Source organism: Lissotriton helveticus (assembly GCF_964261635.1).
Source record: "Lissotriton helveticus chromosome 1_1 unlocalized genomic scaffold, aLisHel1.1 SUPER_1_unloc_56, whole genome shotgun sequence".
In the NCBI taxonomy this organism is placed as follows: domain Eukaryota; kingdom Metazoa; phylum Chordata; class Amphibia; order Caudata; family Salamandridae; genus Lissotriton; species Lissotriton helveticus.
The window spans coordinates 1,059,953-1,086,958 of NW_027611699.1; the positions used below are offsets into that span (position 1 = coordinate 1,059,953).

Below are 27,006 nucleotides of genomic sequence, written 5' to 3' on the forward strand. Positions count from 1 at the left end.
TGTCCGTGAGTGAATGGGGCAGCCTGTGTGTTAATAGATTCTGTTAGGCAGCTATATAATTTTACATATACCTGTTCAATCACTTAGGGTACGCTTTGTGAATAGGATGTTCTAGCGGTGTCGCAAGGGTGCCATGGGTGCTAATACAAGCAAGAGAATTCCCTCACCCCCCGGAGAGGTAGGGGAAAAGTCCTATAAAAGGGGCTCAGTGTCCTGTCACACTCCCGGTGCCACAGCACCCACTGCACTATTGATGACTATGCATGTGGGATTTACATCACCTCTGATGCCGGCACGATATTTGTGACATACTGTACATAAACCTCCAGAGCCCACAGGTTTTCTCTTTCCGTGTGTGAATAACTCACCGAAACGGGCAGAATACTGGGCTCAACCTATCCTGACGTGCGAGGGCAGCCACCAGTCGGGGAGAAGTGTGGTGCCGCAGCCAGGGCGACTGACGCTAGGGATAACAGTTCGATCCCAGGCTCCGGCGGCAGGGGTCTGCCCAGCACCATGAGACTCTGGACAATAGCTCGCTTAATCTTCCCAACAACCCCCAGAGCCGAGATACCTCTTCCGGGGTGATTTGTGAGCTATACAAGTACTGGATTTACATTTACATTTTTTCCCCCGCACCAGTGGCTTGTAAAATGCTGCCAGGCACACGCTTCCATTTATCTATGAATGTCTGCTTTTGTGCCTATTAATATTACTATTATTAATAACAATATTTTTTTCCGGCAGCTGAAAATGACTGGCACGATGTGGGTTGTACTCGTTGGCCTGTGTTTAGCTGTTTTCATTGGTAAGTGCAACTTCAATCAAAGTTCAGTGAACAGTGCACATCTGCAGGATTAACTTTTTAAATTGGAGAATGATTCGCTACATTCTGCTAATACTATGAGATTCAGTCAGAAGTAATGCTTAAAAAAAGTCAGAAAGAGTGCAGAAGGACAAATCATAGCTTCCAGAATGATCTCATTCAGCGATTCTTAAAAGGATCCGTAAATGTTTAGAAAATTAAATATTATTCCAAAACTTATAATATATAAATAGATAAAAAGATAAAGTGAAAGTTGATAGTTTTAAAATACTATGTAAGGGAGATGACATTTGAAACTGGAAGTTAAAAATTAAGATCCAAATTTAATAAGTCTTTTCGTTGCCATTGTTTACTGCAAGGTGGCATATGGCAACGCAAGGGAATAAGTCAGATCTACTGAGCCAAAAACAACAATTGATGGCCAAAATTCAGAACAATGTCATACATTCACGCCAGTACAGAGATCTGGGCCAAAATACATTGTTTTATTGCTCCCGATGCCATTCCAGTTTTAACCCAGACATATTCACATCAGTCTTGACCTTGCACTAATTGGGAACAGCCAGCCCGAACTGCCAGACCAGAACCTCCCTGGACTGGAAACAATCATTCTAGGACCCGTTGTGGAGTTTCACCCCTCATCAGCCAGGATAGCTTGATTCCAGTGGCATGAGGAGCACAAGACCCACGTCTGGGCATAACCATCCCAATCAGGGTTACAAATGCAAAAACAACAGTTGATGGACAGAATGCAGAACAATGTCATACATTCACCCCAGTACAGAGATCTGGGCCTAAATCCATCATGTTTCTACTTCCCATGCCATTCCAGTTTGAACCCAATCATATGCAAATCAGTCTTGACCCTGCACCCAATAAGAACAGTCCAGCCTTCACTGCCAGGTCAGGTCCTCCTGGACTGGAAACAAGCATCCTAGGACCGGCTTCAGGGTTTCACCCCTCATCAGCCAGGCATAGTTTAACTCCAGTGGCATGGAGAGGATGGGACCCCCATCTGGGCATAAAAGTCCCACTCGGGGTGACAAATACAAAAACAACAAATGATGAACAGAATGCAGACCAATGTCATACATTCACCCCAGTACAGAGATCTGGGCCTACATCTATTGTGTTACTGCTCCCACAGCCATTCCAGTTTTAACCCAGGCATATTCACATCAGCCTTGACCCTGCACCCAATAGGAACAGCCAGCCCGAACTGCCAGACCAGATCCTCCCTGGACTGGAAACAAGCATTCTAGGACCCGTTTTGGGGTTTCACCCCTCATCAGCCTGGATAGCTTGATTCCAGTGGCATGGAGAGCACAAGATCCACGTCTGGGCATAACCATCCCAATCGGGCTGACAAATGCAAAAACAACAGTTGGTGGACAGATTGCAGAACAATGTCACATATTATCCCCAATACAGAGATCTGGGCCTAAATCCATCATTTTTCTACTTCTCATGCCCTTCCAGTTTGAACCCAATCATATGCAAATCAATCTTGACCCTAAATCCAATAAGAACAGTCCAGCCTTCACTGCCAGGCCAGGTCCTCCTAGACTGGAAACAAGCCTCCTAGGACCGGTTTCGGGGTTTCACCCCTCATCAGCCAGGCATAGTTTAACTCCAGTGCATGGAGAGAACGGGACCCACATCTGGGCATACAAGTCTCACTCGGGGTGACAAATGCAAAAACACCAATTGATGAACAGAATGCAGAACAATGTCATACATTCACCCCAGTACAGAGATCTTGGCCTAAACCCATAATTTTTTTGCACCCCATGCCATTCCAGTTTTAACCCAGCCATATGCAAATCAGTCTTTAACCTGTGCCCAATGGGAACAGTCTGGCTAGTACTGATAAGTAAACTGCACCTTCCTACACAAAAAACTCCTGTGAGGTATTTCCCTCTTTTTATGTGTGCTGCAGAATGAAACACACAAGTTAAAAGGAAAAAATGAGGAGAAATTAACATAGATCTCCTTATTGCGCCTCCCCTTGGGAGGCGGACAGATTTGACGCTTTCCCAAGTTTACATCACTTTGTAAATCTGGGACAGATGCTGTGTGGAAAAACCCACTGCAAGGCCTATGAAGGCCTCCCGGGCACAAAGTATGAATGCCTGAATGAATGAGAGATTTATACAGCACAAACTCCCGCCCAGGGGTGTCTTGGCACTATAAAGACGGGTAAAGATGCAAAAAAGGAAGTCCATGCAGATACTCTAATATCTCCTAATCCTGACAGAAGAGACAGGTTTTTTAGGCATTTCTAACGATAGATAGCGAGGGAGCAGCTTCGAGTTCCAAAGGTCGGCTATTCATGATCAGAGCTGTAATCCTGAGTAAAGTAATGTAACTTAGTGATTTGTGCCGCGCCGCATTACTTGTGATTTATGAGGCCACTCAAAACCAAGCAGGGTGGCTTTGCGCAGCTTCAGACATCTTTATGAGAGCCCTGCCGCATGCATTTACCACTTTACGTGGTGAAAACGTGACTCAGGGCTCTCATAAATAAGCCCCTGATTGAATCAATCTTAGAAGGCACATGCGTATAAAGTTAGAGGTCGGCATCTTGCCAAAAGAGAAGGAGTCTAATCCCCCTTTCAGATATCATGTATATATTGTTGTATTTCAGTTTTCAGAAAGACAGCTTTATACTAAAAACACAGAGGTCCTGATTCACAAAGGTAACTTACACTTTTGTGTTAGTTTACACTTTTGAGTAAGTTTACTACTTTTGGATATACATAAACTCTGAGTGTAAGTTAGTACTGAAAAAAGCAAAAAATTTAGTATGTCCAGGAATACACCTGGATACCCACTGGTCCTACAACACCCTCCCGGGGAAAATAATGAATTTAATGTTAAAATATTAAAATAAAACAAATAATTTCAAATAGTTACAAGTATAAATAAATATAACTTCAGGTGGGAATGTATTTTTCATTTAAACTTCAGAAAAAATATTGTAACTTAATATATTTCCATTAATTACATTTGTATTTCAAAATTAGTTTAATAGTACTTTAACATTTTCTGTTAATTATTTAAAGCAAATACATCAAATAAATTTTCATGAATATTTCACATAAAAACATTTTCTTATCAATTTTCTTGGAACGGCATAGTTATTAACCTGAGGCCTTCTTATTAAAGACCCTTTAAGATAATGCTGGATCTTTGCCTGTTCATAAGAATTAATAATTAGATGCATATAAAGATCATTTCCTATTTACTCTATATTGGCTTTAATGAGAGGTGGCAGTTACTTGTTTTTCCAGAGTGGACCTAATAAATAAAGGTGCAACAGTTGAATTAGAGATTGATTCTGAACTGATCTTTATATTATTGGCAGCGACTGCTAGATACGACCCCCATGGATTTTTCACGATCTTATAGTAGGGCTACCTTTACAGTTTCAGGATCGGCAGTAACTTGTAAGTGATAATGGTTGATATCCGATGACTTGCATTCCAACTCTTGCCCTAGTAAGACCAACCACTAGCAGTAGCAGCGACTGACTTGTGTTTTTTGGTTGACTGTGAATTCACATGCAGACATTACACTGTAGCTTGTCTAGTGTGACTGTTTCCCAGGTTAACATGACCTCAGCACAGCCTTTGACATGGTCGACACATCAAAGCTCTGGTCCGTGCTGAAGTCCATGGTGCTGGATGGTTCACTGGTTACTTTTCTGCGCGATTTGCACCAGGGGCTTAAGACCCTGTAAGATTTGGTCCCAATGGGATGTGCACTGTGCACTTTAAGCTGGCTAGGGTGCGCACCAGGTCTACATTTTAGCACCAATGCTTTTATCTTATATATTAACCAGTTGGAGTCCTTCCTAATGTAACATTGTAAGTATATCCCTGAGATGTATGATAACTATGTCCCGGCATTGCTATATGCAGAGGATAAAGTTCTTATAGCACACACAGCTAATGGCCTTCAGCATTTGCCAGACCTGTGTGGTATCGTGTTTCAGCAAGGCCTAGTTATGCCGCTAATAACTCTTAACCCTCAAAATAGAAATTGCCACGGAAACTGGAATAGAAAAGACAAGTTTATTAAGACCTCATGAGGTGGAACTACATTCAGACAATACCCTTCGGCAATGCATGAAGTAGCACCTCGAACGGAAAGCACATGGTCCTTTTATACCTGCACAGGGGCTCAAAAAATAGGCGGCACATTCACAAGACCAATTTATGTACATATAAGGGCATTTTCAGTGCACATTCAACAAGTGGGAGGAGCTAACGGTTTGACCAGCTCGGGGTAAACACATCTTGACAGTGATTTATCAGAAACAGATGTGGCTCTACAGAGCATGCGCGTATTTGATAAGAAGCTAAATATAGCTTGTTACTAGGCAGAATATACAAGCAGCTGGCAGAGAGGTAGGACAAAGCACATGGTAAGCATGAGGTAATACAAAATGGCTTCCAGAAACGGGCAAGATAACATTGAAAAACACATTGTCTTCAGTAAATGCTAACCTAATCGTTGTCAATTTACGCCACCTGTTTACTTTATTTACGGATAGTCTGGTCCTGAAAAAAAAATTCGCCAAATCAGATACTATGGTCCTTGGCCGGGCCAAAACCATACCTAAAAGCTATTCGATCAAAAGACATTAAATTGGCAGGGTTGATAAATTCTGTTATCTGCACATTTTACTGGATACTAAATTGAACTGGCAATGTCTGCTTAATGCTCAGGAACAGCCCTTTAACCCCTTCGCTGCGGGATATTTTCACCTGCGGTGCGGGGGGGAGGGCGGCAGCGCGCAGCAATGCGGTGCTTGTGACGAGCTCAGCTTGTCATGAGGCACAGTGGAGCTGCACTCATGATGAGCCGAGCTCGTCACAACCACACCCGTTTTGGAACGTTCAGCACAGTGGGGAAATCATCCCCACGTGTGAACGCACCAACGGTAATGACGAGCTCAGCTCGTCATGAGCACAGCTCAACCGTGCCTCATGACGAGCTCAGCTCATCATGAGCACACAACAGGATAATAGAGTATCATATTGCATTAAGGAGTTTTAGAGGTGGGTCGACTGGCCCCATATTAGATCAAATATTGATCTTAAAAAAGCTAAATGGATTTGAGACTTGGCTGTGAGATCTGGGGATACAAAGAATGTGATCAAGTTCAGGTGGTAGAAAATAAATTCTTGAGAAAGGTCCTGAGGTTGCCCCAAAGTGTGCATATGGAGATTACATCTAAGCCCGCCTGTTAATATTATGGCTGTCACTTTGGATCAAGAAGGAATAAGAATTTAATATAAGGATCTTAAGAGATTGCCCCGGCTTGGACCATGGACTTCACATTCCTTGGCAAAACTATATTAAATGCACCTTGAGAAACCTTGGTAATCCTGAGTTATTCTTTGATCCAAATACTATTACGAAAGCAGATATTATTTGGGTCAAGCAAGGCTATTTAAGTAAATCTCAGGATAAATGTGCGATGAATGTGATGTCCAAACATTGTCTTGTGTACTGTACAATGATCAAATCCCGAAGCTTATTGAGCCATACCTGCTGCTTAACATGCCTGCTCAAGGCAGACACATCTTGAGTTACCTTCTTTTGAACTTGTTTTCCCAGCTATTAGTGGGCTGGCATACATCTACTGAGCCTCTGCTTTGCACTTGTGACCTTACCGCTATCTATGATACCTTGCACATTGTCTTTATATGCCCTAAATTCTGTGGATTAAGTTTTAAGTATAATCCCCCATTGTCTTTTGCGATGAATTTTGCACAAGTTAGACCTGCCTTATTGTATCTTCAATTTTTAGACCCACCTCCTGTCTGTTTTTATATCTCTTGGTTATAAGTGAGGGAGTTTCATTCATATGCATGAGATGATATGAGGAAACATCTGCTTACCTGATCGGCCTGTTCTTTGTTACATTTGCACCTTGTTTTTATCTACTTTTATGATTTGTTTCATTCAAATTGAATAAAGTGATTATTGATTGAGTGGCCACAGGAAACAGTAGATAATAGTTTGGCAGGCACAACTCGAATAATTGCCTCTGCTGATGGATTGTGAAACTCTTTTTTTAAATTGGCAGAAAGCATATATGGCAGATATGACTGCAGATGCTATTTTCTTTAGCTACTGTTGTTATGTACTGACAGTTTTCAGAGGATTTATAAATATATATATATATATATATTTCATATATGTATATATAATACATTTCAACATTTTTTTAAATTACTCACTTGCAAAGTAAAAGACTTGTGACGAAAGTGTAACAAACTTTGCCATCAATATACAGACTCACAATATCGTTATAACAAATTCCCCCTGTTGTACATTTTAACGATGTAGCAAGTTTACAGAGGCGTTCTGTTACCATGGAGAGGAACAAAGCTGAATGACAAATTCCTTTATAAGGTTATGGAAATCTGAGATGGCAAGGAGCAAGAAAGTGATCAGATCAGTCTACAAGGACTGGGGACTGGCTCTCAATTAGGACTTTGCTGCATATGAGGAGGTAGGAATGAATGAATGAATGAATGAATCAAATAATTAAACAGCAAGACAATACCCTGGAGTGTCTGTGCACTACCTGAGACATATGTTTATGAAAATTAAATGATGCATTTATATTCTAAAAAGCCACGTTTTTAAGTTCTTCCTAAATTTTAGCAGGGCTGTGTCTCTCTTGAGAAAGTTCGGACGCGTGTTCCAGATTCGTGTAGTAGTGCAGGCGTAACTCTTTCCGTCCCACTTGATCTTTTTTGTCCTGGGGACGATCTAATTCCCTTGTTCTGCTAATCCTAGTGGCCTGGCCGGGACATATGTTTTTAAAAAGCCTGTTAATTGAATAGGGCTTATTTGATTCAAAGTTTTAAATGCAATGCAAAGAGATTTAAATTGGATTTGTTTTGCTACCGTCAGCCTGTATAGCTGCAGAAGAGCAGAGGTTACAGATTCAGATTTGGGGATGCCAGGAGAACTCTGGCTGCAGTATTTTGGATGATCTGTAATTTTTGGAGACTGCGTTTTGTCGCCCTGGTGAGCAGTGCATTGCAGTAATCCAGTCTTGACAGAATCAGGACTGTGATCACTGTTTTCTTAAGTTCTACTCAGATTGAGAGTAAGATCTTCCTCAAGGTTTTTAGTATGAAGTGGCAGCTTGAAGTAGTGGAATGTATTTGAGCCTCGAAGATTGATTTATTAGCCATAATTACTCCTAGATTCTTCACTTTTAAAACAGGCAGTGGCAGTGTTCTTAACTAGGCTGGTCACCAATGAGTGGTCCAGAATTAAGGGTTATTGCCAAAAAGTAGGACCTCTGTTTTAGAAGAATTGAGTTTTGAGCAATTTTCTTACATGGTACAATGTGGCTCATGCAGTCATGAAAATTGCTAGCAATGGAGTTGTTGGATTCAGTTACCGACAACATATATATTTTTTTATCATCGGCATACGATACCAGGGCAAACCCATGACTTTTTATTAATTTAGCCAGTAGGGTAACATAGCAGTTAAAAAGTGTGGGGCTCAGGGAACAGCCCTGAGGAAAGGGGGGGAGACAAAATCACCTAATGCATCCCACTGAGATTGGTCGCATAGGAAGGAGCCTAGCAGGGAGAGCGCCTTGTCCCTGATCCCAATAGTTGCCAGACTCAGCAGTTCAAGACTAACCATGTCACAGGCAGCTGACAGATCCAGTAGGATCAGGGCAGCGCTGCCCTCGCCATCCAACATCCGTCTGAGCTCCTCAGTGGCCGTTATCACCGCTAGCTCTGTACTGTAGTGAGCCCGGAACCCAAATTGGGACAAATCCAGGATTTCGTTGTTCGTGATGCAAGACGAGAGTTCTAAATTAAAAGCTTTCACCGCAACCTCAGAGGGGAAAGGAAGTCTTGAGATGGGCCTATAATTCAGTGTATCCTAAGTATTCAATGAGGGTTTTTTTAATAGTGGCCTTATGGATGATTTTTTCCATTCTACTGGTAGAGGATAGAACTCTTCCGTGTGGGTGCAAAACAGGATTGTAAGAGAATGCTGTTGAGCAGATAGATGGTTCATTGTGATATGGCTGAACCAGACTCATCACACCAGGTAAGGCTAAAGTATCCCAGGAAGATGTTTTAGAAATAGTTATTTGGTATTTTTGCACTTAGTTGTTCGGGCTGTTGGACTAAGAGAAAATTATACAATGGACAGTAGTAGGTGAGGTTAAAAATAGTAGGCTCTGGGTCTGATGTCTTACTTTCATCAGAGAGACATTCTACCCAGAGAAACTGAGCTGCTGTTTGGTTTTTGCACAGTATTAAAGAACTGTGGCTAATTGCACTGCCTTATTTAACTTCCCAATCCTGGTGAATGACAGCATAGCCGTGAGGAATCAGAAGTCAAGTACAGATTGGGAGGAGTCAGAGAGCCAAGTTTCCATCAGGAATAGCAAGCACAGGTAAAGGGACATAATCAGAACCACAATTTCGATGCAGGATTGGACTGCAGATGTGCAGTACGGAATTGGAAGTGGACTGATCAGTTCTCGTGAAAGGGTGAAGGCAATTAGGGCATGTATAAAGTTTTGTGTTTTAAAGTGGGATCTCTCGTGGTTGATCAGGGTTGCCTTTAGCTCTCTTGATGACTATAGTATGGGTGGGTGCAACAGCAGTCGGACTTGGAAAGTGGGAGGGGTATTTAAAAGATTGACGGACAGAATTAAAACCTATTTACACAGTGCAGTGCAGTAGCTGCAAATGCTACGCTGAGTGAAAAGAAGAGAGGAGGAGACCGCCATATTTCCGTAGAATAGGTGCTGAAATCAGCTGCTGTGCTCCACAGAGACACCCATGCGCCATAGTGCATGGGTGTCTCCGTGAGTCAAGAATAGGTTTGATACTGGAAGGGTACACTTCCAGTACAAAATACCATACTTAGATTAACTTTAACCTTTTTTCTTTTTGTATGTGTGCTGGAAAGTGCAGCATACTTAAAAAATTGGAAAAGGAAGGAGAAATCATAGCATTTCTCCTGCATTGTGCCTACTTCAAAAGAGCACAATTTTCTCATGCTAAACCCTGTCTACTTTACTTAGTAAATAGGGTTTAAGATCAGAAACGTTGGTTGGGTTCATGGGAATGCCCATGCACCACTCATGGTATGCCCCCTTGTTGCGACGTTTCGTGTTACTTTCACATTATTTCCAGCACTAAACAAGTTTAGCGCTGGAAAGACAATCGTGAAAAAAAACATTTGCGCCGATGTTTGTCACTTTTGTGACGCAAACACATTGTGGCGATGATTTTATTGCTAAAAATCTGGATGATAACTGACCACTAGTCAAATTATCAGTGTAGTGATCTCCCACCACCTCCCAGTATCTGACTTTTAATCTCAATAAATCGTCTCTTGTAGCCCTATCCGGATGTTCCCACAGATCCATCATATTCATTAGCTTGCACCAATCTGCGATGTGCTTAAACCTGGTAGTTTTGTTGCACCATTGATGTTCATAACCTCTCGTAGAGAGTCTTGATAATCGGTAAGTTGGGGGGTTATCCATAGGCACAACCAGTAGGTTAAGGGTTTCAGGGCTGCCGGATCACCAATTCTCTTCAACTAGAGATCAAAAAAATCAAAATCAAAAATCAAAAAAGGGGAGTTAGAGGAGTTGCAATAGGTCTCGAAATAAGGGACCCAACAAAGATGTTTTCACAAGTCGTTATCTTATTAACAGTAGTGTAGCCCCGGATCTTGGCTCCATACAGGGCCCACTTTGGTCTTTTGCACGATAAACTTCCAAAGCTGGGGAAAGGGGTTGGGCGTAGGATTGCTTTGGGAATCTTAGTATAGATTTGGATCTTTGGCATAGGGTTAGATAACTCTTTTTTATATGATATTCCAATTTGAGTAACTCGTTCAGACCTATGCCATGGTAGTCAAAAATCTTTACCCGTTCGAGGGTTCATGCGTAATCTTGATCTCCCATAGACCACCCCTTGCTTTCCCAAACACCATATATTTTGTCTTAGAGGTATCAAGTTCTAATCTCCTATCCCTACAAAATTCAAAAAATCCATCCAGTAGTATTTGTAGACCTATGGGTGTTTTGGATATAAATGGGGCGTCATCTCCAAATAGCAGGATAGCCATTCAGGGAGGGAGCATCATTCCTACAAGCCATTAAGCGACTCACCACATCATTTATAAACAGGGAAAACTATACAGAAATCACTTATAATATCTCAAATGACCGAGGAAATGGAGGCTAAAGTCGACGTTTCGGTCTTCTGTGGCATTAATTCCTTAGACCATCGTCAGGACAGTACTAACCAAACTAAGGATTGCTGCCCGTTCTCGCCATACTACAGCTACCACGCTGGAAATTGGTTGCCTGAAAGTCCTAACCGGGCCACCCATCAGAGGATTCATTATAACCACCGCCATCACTCTGAAAATATATATTATCAGAAGAGTCTTTTCTCTAACTCTTGAGTGTGAGTGCATCAACTTGCCTACTATAGATTTTGAATCAACCCTCTTGAACTACACTGGCATTTATCTGTCTACTACAAGGGTCTTTGCTAAATGCAATGTTTTACTGTCCTGAGGATGGTCTAGGGGATTAATGCCACTGAAGACCAAAACGTCGACCTTAGCCTCCATTTCCTCGTCATTTGAGATATTTTAAGTGATTTCTGTATTGATTTTGAGATACGCCACTTATTGAATTTGATTTGGAATGGATGTTTCACGCACATGAATTATAGGTTTGATTGTAATTGACCTTTTTCATGTGTTAGCATGAGATTTATTTCCGTTATGAATGTACCCTATTTAATGTAACTGTCACAAGAAAATATATTTATAATTTGACTATACGATATTCCCGTGACTTTTTCTTCTTTCTTTTTTCCGATTTGATTTCTGTGTGCATTCATTTGCAGAACTGTTGTCATTTATTACACTATTGGTTCAATATTTTTCATAACTGAACTTTATTAATTTAGCCAGTAGGGTAACATAGCAGTTAAAAAGTGTGGGGCTCAGGGAACAGCCCTGAGGAAAGGGGGGGAGACAAAATCACCTAATGCATCCCACTGAGATTGGTCGCATAGGAAGGAGCCTAGCAGGGAGAGCGCCTTGTCCCTGATCCCAATAGTTGCCAGACTCAGCAGTTCAAGGCTAACCATGTCACAGGCAGCTGACAGATCCAGTAGGATCAGGGCAGCGCTGCCCTCGCCATCCAACATCCGTCTGAGCTCCTCAGTGGCCGTTATCACCGCTAGCTCTGTACTGTAGTGAGCCCGGAACCCAAATTGGGACAAATCCAGGATTTCGTTGTTCGTGATGCAAGACAAGAGTTCTAAATTAAAAGCTTTCACCGCAACCTCAGAGGGGAAAGGAAGTCTTGAGATGGGCCTATAATTCAGTGTATCCTAAGTATTCAATGAGGGGTTTTTTAATAGTGGCCTTATGGATGATTTTTTCCATTCTACTGGTAGAGGATAGAACTCTTCCGTGTGGGTGCAAAACAGGATTGTAAGAGAATGCTGTTGAGCAGATAGATGGTTCATTGTGATATGGCTGAACCAGACTCATCACACCAGGTAAGGCTAAAGTATCCCAGGAAGATGTTTTAGAAATAGTTATTTGGTATTTTTGCACTTAGTTGTTCGGGCTGTTGGACTAAGAGAAAATTATACAATGGACAGTAGTAGGTGAGGTTAAAAATAGTAGGCTCTGGGTCTGATGTCTTACTTTCATCAGAGAGACATTCTACCCAGAGAAACTGAGCTGCTGTTTGGTTTTTGCACAGTATTAAAGAACTGTGGCTAATTGCACTGCCTTATTTAACTTCCCAATCCTGGTGAATGACAGCATAGCCGTGAGGAATCAGAAGTCAAGTACAGATTGGGAGGAGTCAGAGAGCCAAGTTTCCATCAGGAATAGCAAGCACAGGTAAAGGGACATAATCAGAACCACAATTTCGATGCAGGATTGGACTGCAGATGTGCAGTACGGAATTGGAAGTGGACTGATCAGTTCTCGTGAAAGGGTGAAGGCAATTAGGGCATGTATAAAGTTTTGTGTTTTAAAGTGGGATCTCTCGTGGTTGATCAGGGTTGCCTTTAGCTCTCTTGATGACTATAGTATGGGTGGGTGCAACAGCAGTCGGACTTGGAAAGTGGGAGGGGTATTTAAAAGATTGACGGACAGAATTAAAACCTATTTACACAGTGCAGTGCAGTAGCTGCAAATGCTACGCTGAGTGAAAAGAAGAGAGGAGGAGACCGCCATATTTCCGTAGAATAGGTGCTGAAATCAGCTGCTGTGCTCCACAGAGACACCCATGCGCCATAGTGCATGGGTGTCTCCGTGAGTCAAGAATAGGTTTGATACTGGAAGGGTACACTTCCAGTACAAAATACCATACTTAGATTAACTTTAACCTTTTTTCTTTTTGTATGTGTGCTGGAAAGTGCAGCATACTTAAAAAATTGGAAAAGGAAGGAGAAATCATAGCATTTCTCCTGCATTGTGCCTACTTCAAAAGAGCACAATTTTCTCATGCTAAACCCTGTCTACTTTACTTAGTAAATAGGGTTTAAGATCAGAAACGTTGGTTGGGTTCATGGGAATGCCCATGCACCACTCATGGTATGCCCCCTTGTTGCGACGTTTCGTGTTACTTTCACATTATTTCCAGCACTAAACAAGTTTAGCGCTGGAAAGACAATCGTGAAAAAAAACATTTGCGCCGATGTTTGTCACTTTTGTGACGCAAACACATTGTGGCGATGATTTTATTGCTAAAAATCTGGATGATAACTGACCACTAGTCAAATTATCAGTGTAGTGATCTCCCACCACCTCCCAGTATCTGACTTTTAATCTCAATAAATCGTCTCTTGTAGCCCTATCCGGATGTTCCCACAGATCCATCATATTCATTAGCTTGCACCAATCTGCGATGTGCTTAAACCTGGTAGTTTTGTTGCACCATTGATGTTCATAACCTCTCGTAGAGAGTCTTGATAATCGGTAAGTTGGGGGGTTATCCATAGGCACAACCAGTAGGTTAAGGGTTTCAGGGCTGCCGGATCACCAATTCTCTTCAACTAGAGATCAAAAAAATCAAAATCAAAAATCAAAAAAGGGGAGTTAGAGGAGTTGCAATAGGTCTCGAAATAAGGGACCCAACAAAGATGTTTTCACAAGTCGTTATCTTATTAACAGTAGTGTAGCCCCGGATCTTGGCTCCATACAGGGCCCACTTTGGTCTTTTGCACGATAAACTTCCAAAGCTGGGGAAAGGGGTTGGGCGTAGGATTGCTTTGGGAATCTTAGTATAGATTTGGATCTTTGGCATAGGGTTAGATAACTCTTTTTTATATGATATTCCAATTTGAGTAACTCGTTCAGACCTATGCCATGGTAGTCAAAAATCTTTACCCGTTCGAGGGTTCATGCGTAATCTTGATCTCCCATAGACCACCCCTTGCTTTCCCAAACACCATATATTTTGTCTTAGAGGTATCAAGTTCTAATCTCCTATCCCTACAAAATTCAAAAAATCCGTCCAGTAGTATTTGTAGACCTATGGGTGTTTTGGATATAAATGGGGCATCATCTCCAAATAGCAGGATAGCCATTCAGGGAGGGAGCATCATTCCTACAAGCCATTAAGCGACTCACCACATCATTTATAAACAGGGAAAACTATACAGAAATCACTTATAATATCTCAAATGACCGAGGAAATGGAGGCTAAAGTCGACGTTTCGGTCTTCTGTGGCATTAATTCCTTAGACCATCGTCAGGACAGTACTAACCAAACTAAGGATTGCTGCCCGTTCTCGCCATACTACAGCTACCACGCTGGAAATTGGTTGCCTGAAAGTCCTAACCGGGCCACCCATCAGAGGATTCATTATAACCACCGCCATCACTCTGAAAATATATATTATCAGAAGAGTCTTTTCTCTAACTCTTGAGTGTGAGTGCATCAACTTGCCTACTATAGATTTTTAATCAACCCTCTTGAACTACACTGGCATTTATCTGTCTACTACAAGGGTCTTTGCTAAATGCAATGTTTTACTGTCCTGAGGATGGTCTAGGGGATTAATGCCACTGAAGACCAAAACGTCGACCTTAGCCTCCATTTCCTCGTCATTTGAGATATTTTAAGTGATTTCTGTATTGATTTTGAGATACGCCACTTATTGAATTTGATTTGGAATGGATGTTTCACGCACATGAATTATAGGTTTGATTGTAATTGACCTTTTTCATGTGTTAGCATGAGATTTATTTCCGTTATGAATGTACCCTATTTAATGTAACTGTCACAAGAAAATATATTTATAATTTGACTATACGATATTCCCGTGACTTTTTCTTCTTTCTTTTTTCCGATTTGATTTCTGTGTGCATTCATTTGCAGAACTGTTGTCATTTATTACACTATTGGTTCAATATTTTTCATAACTGAACTTTATTAATCTGTTGGACACACAGACTTAATGAAGAAGACTAATGAATAACACCTTTGTGGAAAAGTAAATTTTGCCATGTTATATGTGCCTACGTGTTCCCCATCTTATGCTATATGTGCATGATCGATATGCATGTATCCCCCTATGATCGATTAAAGACGAAATTATAGTTGTGTCCAGCTCTAGTATGCCAGTTTCCAGTTCTCGTGAAAGCAACGAGTATTAGGCCTATGTTGCCACATTTTACAGTGTGCACGTTAATTCATTGAATTGTCCCCGTTTCTAGGCCTCAAAAGGGCCCGGACACTAGATTCAGCTCCTGTCCCCTGAAACCTCTCCGAGGAGCGATCCAGCCCCCACCTGCATCCCTGACCCTTCTCTTACTTCCTGCTTCACAGTGCCCGGCCCGGCCTGGCTCTGCCTGCCTGTCTGCCAAGAGTATGTTATGCTTCTAGTTATCAGTCCAGCCCTCCTTCTTTGCATTCCTAAGCTACTGAATCGCATCAATAGTTTCAACTAGGGTCTAGCCTTCCTGTCTCCATGTAAGAGAAATACTGTATTAATATTCATAGAATACTCCTCGCACACGCAATACATGTAGAATTATGCACGCACCAGTCTTAGTGTCAAGTAGCCTTTGCCCTGATAACTTTTGGATTCTATCAACATGTACTCCAAACACTAGATACCAGATATGCTTTAGGTACAAGTCGTTCTGACACTGCAGACTTTAGTCTCCTCTTCTAGCGCAGAAGTCATAGCCCCAGTTCTCCCTGGTAACACGTCATTGCCCGTTTGCGCGCACCACTAGGTTAAAGGTCCCGGCTGCTCAGGTAGCCCCCTCCACGTTTCCGCCCCATTTATGACACTTCTATTACGTTTACATCACATGTCTATGTATACGCCCTGTACACGCCTTCTTGTTACATCATTTTGCCCTTATCTTTCGCGACTGCTATGAGTCACGCCTACTGCTACGCCTACTGTATTGAATGTAATGTAATTGTTTTAGTATATATACTGTGCACTGTTACTAAAAGTTGCCCCCATTTCCTCGATTCCCATTTCCCCGGCAGCTGCCATCAGTCTATTTCCGTACAGGCCATCCCGTTCCTGTCCCTTCCCTTATGCCTGATTAAAGCCTGTCAGACTCCGATACCTCGAATCCTGTCTCTTATTTATTGAGCTATCTGTTTTGTTCACTGTATTCAAAAATAGTACCGGTAATTAATTATTTATTTACCACATAATGGCGCCCGAACAGGGACTTGCCCTTTCCCCACGCGCCGGCGAAGCCACGCAGGCCCCCTGACCCTCTGCAGCCGTGACGGAACCATACCGTGCACGTGCAGATATTTCTGCTTCAAGTATCCCTCAGGCCCACGGAGGAGACGGAGGTTGCGGTCCAGCATCCAGACGAGGCGGTGAGGAACGCGGCGAGTCCCGACCAGAGCCCAAGCCGAGAGTCCAAGGTCCGAGGTATCCGGAGGCCCACCTGTAACTGAAGTCCGAAGTTCGTAGTCCGACGTCGTAGCAGTCCAGTCCAGTCCGAGGCCTTCCGTTCTTGCTGCCCGGTGAGTACCGTTGCTGGGGTAGTATCTAGACAGGGTCAATTAATTTGTCTCTGGTCCGTGGGTTTGGGTACACAGATCCAGTCCGAAGTGTTCACCTAGGTGGATACGGGTCCTGACGTGTCTCTTTATGAGACCGGTATGTTTCGTACTGTTTTAGCAGTACATCTAGTAATTCTAGTAAGTTCCGTTCTCGAGAAATTCATGTGTTTTGTTCTCAGTATACCAGGTAATATTCTGTCCGAACTGTTATTCTAAATGTTATTTAATATGTTTCAATGTCGTGGTATGAGTGATTTGTTTTTCTAGTCATCACTGTGTTTATCGTGTATTTTAGTGTGTTCGGATTCAAGCCTAGACAATGCCTCTATTCTCCAAGTTACGTCAGTTAAAGACCCGAAAAGGGTTACTAGAGGAAGCAGTTCCTGTCCCGCCCAGGGACAGTCCAGGTCATTTTATGTATCATAAGCATGGCTTAAGTGCCATATTATATCTAGACTTATGGGTGGATTATACCAAGGAGTTAGAAGAGAAATATAGATGGCCCATGTCAGGTACATGGGATGCCGAGTGCATCATGCGAGTAGAAGAAGCATTATGGAAAAAGAAAGCCAGACAGTCCCAGAAAGACGCCATCGAGTTATGGCGCAAAGAATCTCATAAAAGAACCGAAAAAGAATTCAGAAAGACAGAATCAAGTAGAGAATCCTCAGAGAAAGCCCAAGAAAGGGAATTAATCGAAGTAGGTGAACGAGTTAAAGCAGAACAGTCAGACAGACAGAGAAATGCCCTTATTAAGGGTATGTATCCTCTTCTTGCCGAGGGCTTGCCAAAAGCAACCCCGGAAGCACCATGTAATTTTCCGCCACCATTAGTCCCGATTAAGCTACGTCACAAACCGACCGCAGCTGATATTTTTCTCTCGTCCTATTTGGACGACACAGTCCCGGAATATGCAAATCCTGTTCCGCCTGCTCCCGTAAATAATGTAATTCCTGTTCCTCCAGTCGCTGGGACCGTGGGTACAGTCCACGTTACAGCACCCGTTACAGCATCTGTTACAGCACCCCCGGCCCAGCCCTCAGTACATGTGACCGCTACATCAGTCACTCTGCCAGCACGTACAGTACCCACCGACGATTCCAGTTTAGGAGCCGTGGGGGGAAGTCCTCCTGGTACCCCGCCTCAACACAGACGTATGACGCTACATGAACTAGCGTTACAGCGTACGCCAAAAATTCATACCTTCACAGATATCAAGCGAACACTTACCGAATGTCGTTATGATCCAGTTCCAGGCGATGGTACTATGATACTGAACTAGCCCGATCAGCAGTCCGGTGGACTACTGATTCTACCACTTTTCCAGATGAAATAGTGGCACAAATGTTTCTGAAACTGGCCCCAGCCGAGCAACGACTGGTGGGTATGTATATGATCCAGCACCTCATCACACTGTATGAGGAACAGCATTCCGATCCAGGTCCACTACATGATGTATTAAACGAGTTACTCCAGTACAGATGGAAAGGTCTAGGCACCGATTTAATTAGTGTCATTCTAGAACAGCGCCACAAATACCGAACGTTTCTGAATCCGCATTTTGTTCACGTCTCACCCCCAGAAAGTAAATCATTCTACATAGACAGACAGAATCCGTTACGAGAAGTACATCCAGTCAAGAAAGAGGGTGGTGGTCTAGAACGAGTATTTGTTTACACCCCTATTACAAAGATGGAACTCTTAGAAATGAAGAAGTTAATTCCCTGTCACGACAAAGATCCAGCAGGGTTCCACCGTGAATTAAAAGACATGCTCCGTATGGGAGAATACACGTATCCTGATATCATTAAAATGTTAAAGGTCCTGTTGCCTGCGGGCATATATGAAAAACTCAAAGAAAAAGAATGGGAGGTGGGAGAGAAAAAGATAGATTGGACAGCTTTAGAAGCTGAAGATAATACACGAGTACCAGGTACCGGTCTTGGGGATAAAGCTAAAGAATTGCCCGAGTTATTGATACAAGTTTTGCCAAGATTACTAGCAACGAAAAAGGAAGACTGGGATGCCATCTCAGCCTGTAAACAGAAACCAGACGAAGATACTAGTGATTTCTATTCCAGATTTGAAAAATGTTTTATTATTAACAGTGGTCTGAAAACAAGTAGTGAATCGTACCCTCATCTTTTTGTCACGAAACTAGTAGAGAATTCAAGTCCACAAGTTAAAAATCGAGTACTGAAAGTCGAAAGTACCTGGCAAGCTAATTCTCCGTCACAGATGCTCCAAATGCTCCAGTACCACCAGAACAGAATCAGGGAAGAGCAAGAACACGAAAGGAGACGTATGAAAGACACGAAAATGAAAGTATTAGTTGCACAATCTGTTCCACAAGACAGTCAGAAGAGGGGTACGAATCCAGTCAGTCATCCTGCAGTTCCCGTTAAAGGGACATGCAATTATTGTAAACAGCCCGGTCATTTTATAAGTGAGTGTGCAGTTCTGAAACACAACATAGCTACTGGTAAAACTAAAGAAAGACCACGTCCGCCTAGACAAGAACAAGTTTCACAGACTTCTCAGCCACCACAGAATGCACAACAGACAGTTACAGTACCGCAGCCTGTAGCTGCAACACAGCACGTTACACAGCAGATGTACCAGTATGCACAGTCCGAGTATCCAGATTATCAGCCGTATTCATGAAACAGCCTAGAGAGGGAGGTAGGCTTGCCTCTCATCGAGATACCTGTAGATCAAGAGGGTCCCTATGTACACAGTCAAGTATTAGGGAAAGACAGAAAGTTTCTGATTGATACAGGGGCAAGTAGGACTACCATCAGTCATGACGAGGTTCCAGGGGCTCCACTCTCAGGCTCTAGAAATGTTTCCCTTGGATTTTCAGGAAAGCCGATTGTTAATGAAATATCGAAACCAGTTACTCTAGAAGTCGGTCCATTGTCCCGAACTACTGATTTGTTACTCACGAAATCTTGTCCAGAAAATTTGTTAGGCATTAAGACATTAAAAGAATTAGGAGCAGTAATTTGTTGTTCCCCAGAGGGGGTTCGTCTGTTCTTGCGAGACTTTAAGGGTCATTATGTATTACGTGATTTTGATCCAAGATTATTGAATGTACCACAGCATTTATGGGCGCAAGGTCCAACTGATGTAGGTTGTATGCATATCACACCCCATCGTGTGACTCTGAAGCAAGATGTTGTTCTACCACGAATCCGACAGTACAAATTGCCACCGGAGGCTGTAGCAGCCTTATCCAAAATTATTGACGAGCTTATTGCTCAAGGAGTGGTTGTAGAAACTGACTCCAATGTATGTAATTCTCCTATCATTCCAATTCAGAAACGTACTGATCCAAATGCACCTCCAGTTTATCGATTAGTGATTGACCTTCGAGAACTTAATAAATGTATCATTCCCCAGTACCCAGTGGTTCCCGATATTTCTTCTCTATTGACAGCCATTGATTCTGAAGCCACGTTCTTTACAGTCATCGATCTCAAGAACGCATTCTTCAGTGTCCCCATTCATCCAGACAGCCAGTTCCTTTTCGGTTTCTGTTTAAATGGAAGAAGCTATAAATTCACACGAGCTCCTCAAGGTTTCACAGAAAGTCCTAGCATTTACATTCAAGCACTTAAAAGACAACTAGACAATATTCACATGCCAACTGACACTGCCCTGCTCCAGTATGTCGATGATCTACTGATCACAGCCCGTTCTGAACGTGACTGCGAGCGTGCATCACTTACAGTCCTGTATTTTCTGGCCGAGATGGGGCATAAGGTGTCCCCTTCCAAATTACAATTCTGTGTCCAGCAAGTGGTCTACTTAGGACACTTACTGTCCAAGAGGGGTAGGCAGTTGACACCTGACCGTATCCAGTTAATAGCACATCTTCCACAGCCCAAGACACAGAAGGAGGTACGAGCTTTTATCGGCCTCACTTCTTACTGTAGACAATGGATTCCCCAGTATGCATTTCTAGCCAAGCCACTGATACAGTTAACGACACAGGAGGCAGCCGTATCGTCTGTCCTCCCTTGGACCCAGGAACATACACTTGTTTTTAATGAGTTAAAGAAAGCTTTATGTAAAGCACCTGTTCTAGCAACAACGAACTATAGTAAGCCTTTTACACTTTTTGTTACTGAACGCGAAGGTACTGCATTATCTGTTCTCACACAAGATCAAGCAGGACAATACAAGCCCTGTGCTTATTTCTCTAGCACATTAGATCCAGTAGCTCAGGCTCTGCCTGCGTGCCTCAAGTCAGTTGCAGCCACAGCACTAGCTATCAGACAAAGTGATTCCATAGTGTTAGGACACTCCCTGACAGTACAAGTTCCACACTCCGTGGAAGTTCTTTTAAACCGAACTCAGACTCAGCACTTGACAATTGCACGTTTAACAGGTTATGAACTGACACTGTTTCAGCCACACATAGAGATCAGACGCTGCAAAATCTTAAATCCTGCTACACTGTTACCGTCAGTTACTTCAAATCCTGCCACACATGACTGTGTGGAAGTTGTTAACACCATGACAAAGCCAAGACGAGACTTGACAGATATTGCATTTCCTGATCCCGACCTGACACTTTATGTGGATGGTTCATGTATGAGAACAAGTAGAGGAGAACTAGTAGCCGCGTATGCAGTGACTACTGAAACTGAAGTTATAGAAACACACCGTATTGACACCCTGTCCGCTCAAGCAGCAGAGCTAGTCGCTCTGACCCAAGCCTGCATACGTGCCAAGAACCTGAAAGTAAATATATACACAGATTCACGTTATGCATTCGGAGTCGTACACGACTTTGGAGTGCTCTGGCAAGAAAGAGGTTTCATGACTTCTCATGGAACCAAGATTCAGCATGGTCTTCTCATTCAAGCTCTGTTAGATGCAATACATTTACCGACAGCTATCGCTATCATGAAGTGCAAAGCACATACGAAAGTCACTGACATCATTTCCCAAGGTAACGATCTAGCAGATCGAACAGCCAAGCTTACAGCTCAGATTCCAGACATTCCAGTTAACACAACACTGACACACACTCCAGATCAGACTACTTGTATGACAGTTAAGGACCCTACACAAGATGTCATAGACATACAGTCACATGCTACCCCCGATGAAATCAAGAAATGGTCCGAACAAGGAGGGGTCCAGACAGATCAAGGATGGTTGACGAAAGGAAAAGCCACATGGTTTCTCCCCGACTCTATGGTTCAAGTCATTATTAACACCGCACATAGTCCTGCACATTTAGGAGAAAAAGCCATGTTAGACAGTATTCAGAACCTTTGGTTCAACAGGCATTTACGAGCAGCAGCCAAGCAGAAAGTCCGTACCTGTATGATATGTTGTCAGTTCAATCCAGGTAAAAGTGTCCCGGTGGAACAAGGTGGTTTCCAACCTCCTGACCACCCTTTTGAAGTCCTCCAGATGGATTACATTCAAATGGAGCGATGTCGAGGTTTAAAGTATGTCCTCGTAGTTGTATGCGCTTTGTCCAGGTGGACAGAAGCATATCCAGTTCCAGATTACACAGCTACGACCACTGCCAGGCAGTTGGTTCGTGAGTTCTTTCCCCGCTATGGATTACCTAGGGTCGTGTATTCAGATAACGGCCAGCCATTCTCATCCGAGCTCATGAAACAAGTATCCCTTCTGTTAGGGTACCAGTGGAAGTTCCATTGTGTACGCCATCCTGAAGCAGCCGGTCTCGTAGAGAGACATAACCAGACTTTAAAGATCCGCCTTGCCAAAGTATGTGCAGAGAAAGGTGTAGATTGGTTAATAGCACTGCCAGTTGCCCTGTTCTACATGAGAATGGTCGCTCATTCCCGTTCAGGTCTGTCCCCGTACGAGGTCGTATTCGGCCGCCCTCCAAACATGTGGGGTACGCCTAGACCCCGTAGCATTACGGATGTTTCCAGTAATATGCTGACAGATTACCTTGCCTCCTTGATGTCTGCACTACAATCTTGTCGTTCACAGGTTGCCGCTACATTCCCAGACAACACTGAGGTGAAACCGCATGAGGTCGTTCCAGGTGATATGGTCTTCGTAAGGAACTTTGATCGTTCAAGTCCGCTGGAGCCCCGATGGAAGGAGCCCCGTCTTGTCCTCCTCACCACCAGGACCGCCGTCAAGCTCGAGAACCGCAAAGGCTGGGTGCACACCAGCCATATTAAGAAGTTTCATGGACTTAAGCCAAAGACATTTTTCAAAGACTGCCCTATTCTTAAGGACTACCTAAACACAGACTCTGAACCGAAACTTCCCCTGTTAGAGAAAACTCCGCAGCAGGAGTATAAAGCTAAGTTGAGGTCTAGTAAAGTAAGTCAGCCAGTTTAATTGTCTAAGTCCCTCTCAGGTGAAACGGTTAGACAGGTTCCTGACATGTATGAGACAGACCCACACAGTGAGAGAGTTAGTCAAAACTCTAAGAGATGTATTATCGTTCTATTCTTTTTATTGTTTCTAAGTCTTATGGTTACATGCATAAGTTATGCTTTACATTTATGTTTTCCGATGTCACATATACATATGTTTTCTAATACTACAGAAGAGCACACATTTAGTGATCTGCCTCCTCACGAGTTATCCTATCGTCTTGCTATGCGTAATAATAGTTTTATCCGAATGTTGCATTATTCACACCAGACCAGCAATGCCACTAATTGTTGGGTGTGTGGTCGACTCCCCCCTTTCCAGACCCCGAAGGGAGTTCTGCCACTCTTTCCCTATCCGTTTTCACATAATGGTTCATGTGGAGCATGGTCCACGTTAACGTCATCCTCCCCTGATATGTCCTTCTTGAATCGCACATGTTTCCCAGACAAGCAAGGTCTTACCCATAGAACAGGGTTAGATCTAGAAAATGAAGTATATGATTTGGGTAATTATTCCTCGAATTTCATGGTCCTGAATGTTCAGTCCGATACTACTCCAGATTTGCCTGCTATTTCAGTACTACCAGTCAAAGGCGAATTATGTGTCAGAAAGAATGGTTCCGCACATGTAGGACATAGTGATTGTACTACTACTGTCGAGTATAGTGACAGTGGGAAATCTATTTTCAAAGCCTCACGTCATTCTTATTTTGTTTGTGGTCAGACCGCATATGTTCGTCTGCCCCTCGATTGGGATGGAACTTGTTACATTGCCTTCCTACTGCCACCAGTTTTTCTAGCCCCATCTGATTATCACAGAAACCCACATCTAGTACACGTCAGACATAGAAGGGAGGTCGAGTCCCCAATTGTCGATCAAACTGAAACTGCTCTAGAACAATATCAAGACTTCAATAAAGGTTTCTTCTTCTTTATAGGCCCTGTCCAGAATAGTAAGCTAATACGTAGGTTAACCAGAACCCTTGAAGCAGTAGTGAATGAAACTACTTCCGCTCTAGGTAACTTGACTGAAGAACAATCTGCTATGAGATTTGTCGTGCTCCAAAATCGTCTCGTTCTTGACGTCATACTGGCCGATAGAGGAGGAGCTTGTAGAGTCATCGGATCTAGTTGCTGCATTTTCATTCCTAATAACGCGCCGTCTGTTTATTCAGCCATAACCAGACTTCATAAAATTGCCCATCAGTTACACCAGAATCCAGGCACCTGGACATGGTCCGGTTGGCTCTGGAGTATCATATCTGCCTGGGGATGGAAAGTATTGTCATTCCTAGGTATAGCAGTAATGATCATATTCAGTTGCTGCCTCTGTTTACAATGTGGCCCTGCGATTTGCGGCATGTGTGCTACCTCTTGTATTCCTAGTCCTAAATCCCGTTCCAAGACAATTCGAGACGAGCAAATGATGCTATATAAAATAATAGATGGTATCATGAATATTGATGTTTCCTGATGGAAACGTAGGGCACAAGGAGGGAATGTGGAAAAGTAAATTTTGCCATGTTATATGTGCCTACGTGTTCCCCATCTTATGCTATATGTGCATGATCGATATGCATGTATCCCCCTATGATCGATTAAAGACGAAATTATAGTTGTGTCCAGCTCTAGTATGCCAGTTTCCAGTTCTCGTGAAAGCAACGAGTATTAGGCCTATGTTGCCACATTTTACAGTGTGCACGTTAATTCATTGAATTGTCCCCGTTTCTAGGCCTCAAAAGGGCCCGGACACTAGATTCAGCTCCTGTCCCCTGAAACCTCTCCGAGGAGCGATCCAGCCCCCACCTGCATCCCTGACCCTTCACTTACTTCCTGCTTCACAGTGCCCGGCCCGGCCTGGCTCTGCCTGCCTGTCTGCCAAGAGTATGTTATGCTTCTAGTTATCAGTCCAGCCCTCCTTCTTTGCATTCCTAAGCTACTGAATCGCATCAATAGTTTCAACTAGGGTCTAGCCTTCCTGTCTCCATGTAAGAGAAATACTGTATTAATATTCATAGAATACTCCTCGCACACGCAATACATGTAGAATTATGCACGCACCAGTCTTAGTGTCAAGTAGCCTTTGCCCTGATAACTTTTGGATTCTATCAACATGTACTCCAAACACTAGATACCAGATATGCTTTAGGTACAAGTCGTTCTGACACTGCAGACTTTAGTCTCCTCTTCTAGCGCAGAAGTCATAGCCCCAGTTCTCCCTGGTAACACGTCATTGCCCGTTTGCGCGCACCACTAGGTTAAAGGTCCCGGCTGCTCAGGTAGCCCCCTCCACGTTTCCGCCCCATTTATGACACTTCTATTACGTTTACATCACATGTCTATGTATACGCCCTGTACACGCCTTCTTGTTACATCATTTTGCCCTTATCTTTCGCGACTGCTATGAGTCACGCCTACTGCTACGCCTACTGTATTGAATGTAATGTAATTGTTTTAGTATATATACTGTGCACTGTTACTAAAAGTTGCCCCCATTTCCTCGATTCCCATTTCCCCGGCAGCTGCCATCAGTCTATTTCCGTACAGGCCATCCCGTTCCTGTCCCTTCCCTTATGCCTGATTAAAGCCTGTCAGACTCCGATACCTCGAATCCTGTCTCTTATTTATTGAGCTATCTGTTTTGTTCACTGTATTCAAAAATAGTACCGGTAATTAATTATTTATTTACCACACCTTTTATGAGCATTTCTAAAACCACACTTTTATTATAGATCTTCAGCACTATATCTAACATTTTGTGGCATCTTTCAACTATACCTTAGCTCAAACTACAAAAAGAAGCATAATTAACAACACCTTATTTCACCATTCTATCGTAAAACATATGGCATCATTTAAATGTACCTTTCTGTACAAACTAATAACAGAAACCTAATTATTAACACCTTATATGATCATCTTTCAAACAGCACAGTTGAGCTACATTTGACCTAACTATCTATAATTATGCAGTATCATTAAACAATACTTTTGTAGAAAGAAAAAAAATGATGCCTAATAAACTACACCTTTATATGAGCATCTTTGAACATGCACATTTGTAGTGCATCTTCAACCAACTATCTAAAAATAAGAGGCATCATTCAGCTATACCTCTGAACAGACTTAAAAAAAAAAATATATATATATATATATATATTAATGTACAGACTTTTTTTAACAAACTTCAAGTACACTAAAAAGAATCCCAATATACATCTCTACATTTAATAATATATTTCAAACAACACAGTTTTGAAATAATGTCAAATCTATTTTAAATAAACCTCAAAAATATATAAATTTCCTTTCAAATAAATCTGTTGAATGAAAAATCTCACAAACTCAGACAGGATTTGTTTTTACACACAGTCAATATAGATCACCAGACTCTGCAAGGTGAAACCAGTAATGGCAAGATTTCCCTCTGTTTGTCTATACAAATACACATAAGCAACAAATGACATTACTTCACAGAGATTTTCAAATTGAAAAACACATTTCCATTGGTCATAGATAATAACCCTTTTCAACTGACTTCTTCACCCCTTCTGCTTAATGCCAGTTTCCATAGCAACGGGTCACGCAACATTAAACTTAATTGACAGGTCACACGTTCACCACAGAATGTTGCAAATAGTAACAGCAAGTGTGGTTGCTTTTGCAAAACATGCCCTTGTCCT

At 42.5% G+C, this 27,006-nt stretch overlaps 1 protein-coding gene across 1 annotated transcript in view; it reads left to right on the forward strand.

Moving 5' to 3' along the window:
• LOC144806247 (lysozyme g-like) overlaps positions 1-27,006 on the forward strand; it is a 311,011-nt gene that overhangs the window by 50,883 nt on the left and 233,122 nt on the right. Inside the window, exon 3 of the mRNA XM_078672649.1 lies at positions 748-808. Coding sequence (XP_078528775.1) covers positions 754-808 — 55 coding nt within the window. The 5' untranslated portion in view covers positions 748-753. The remainder of the gene's footprint in view (positions 1-747; positions 809-27,006) is intronic.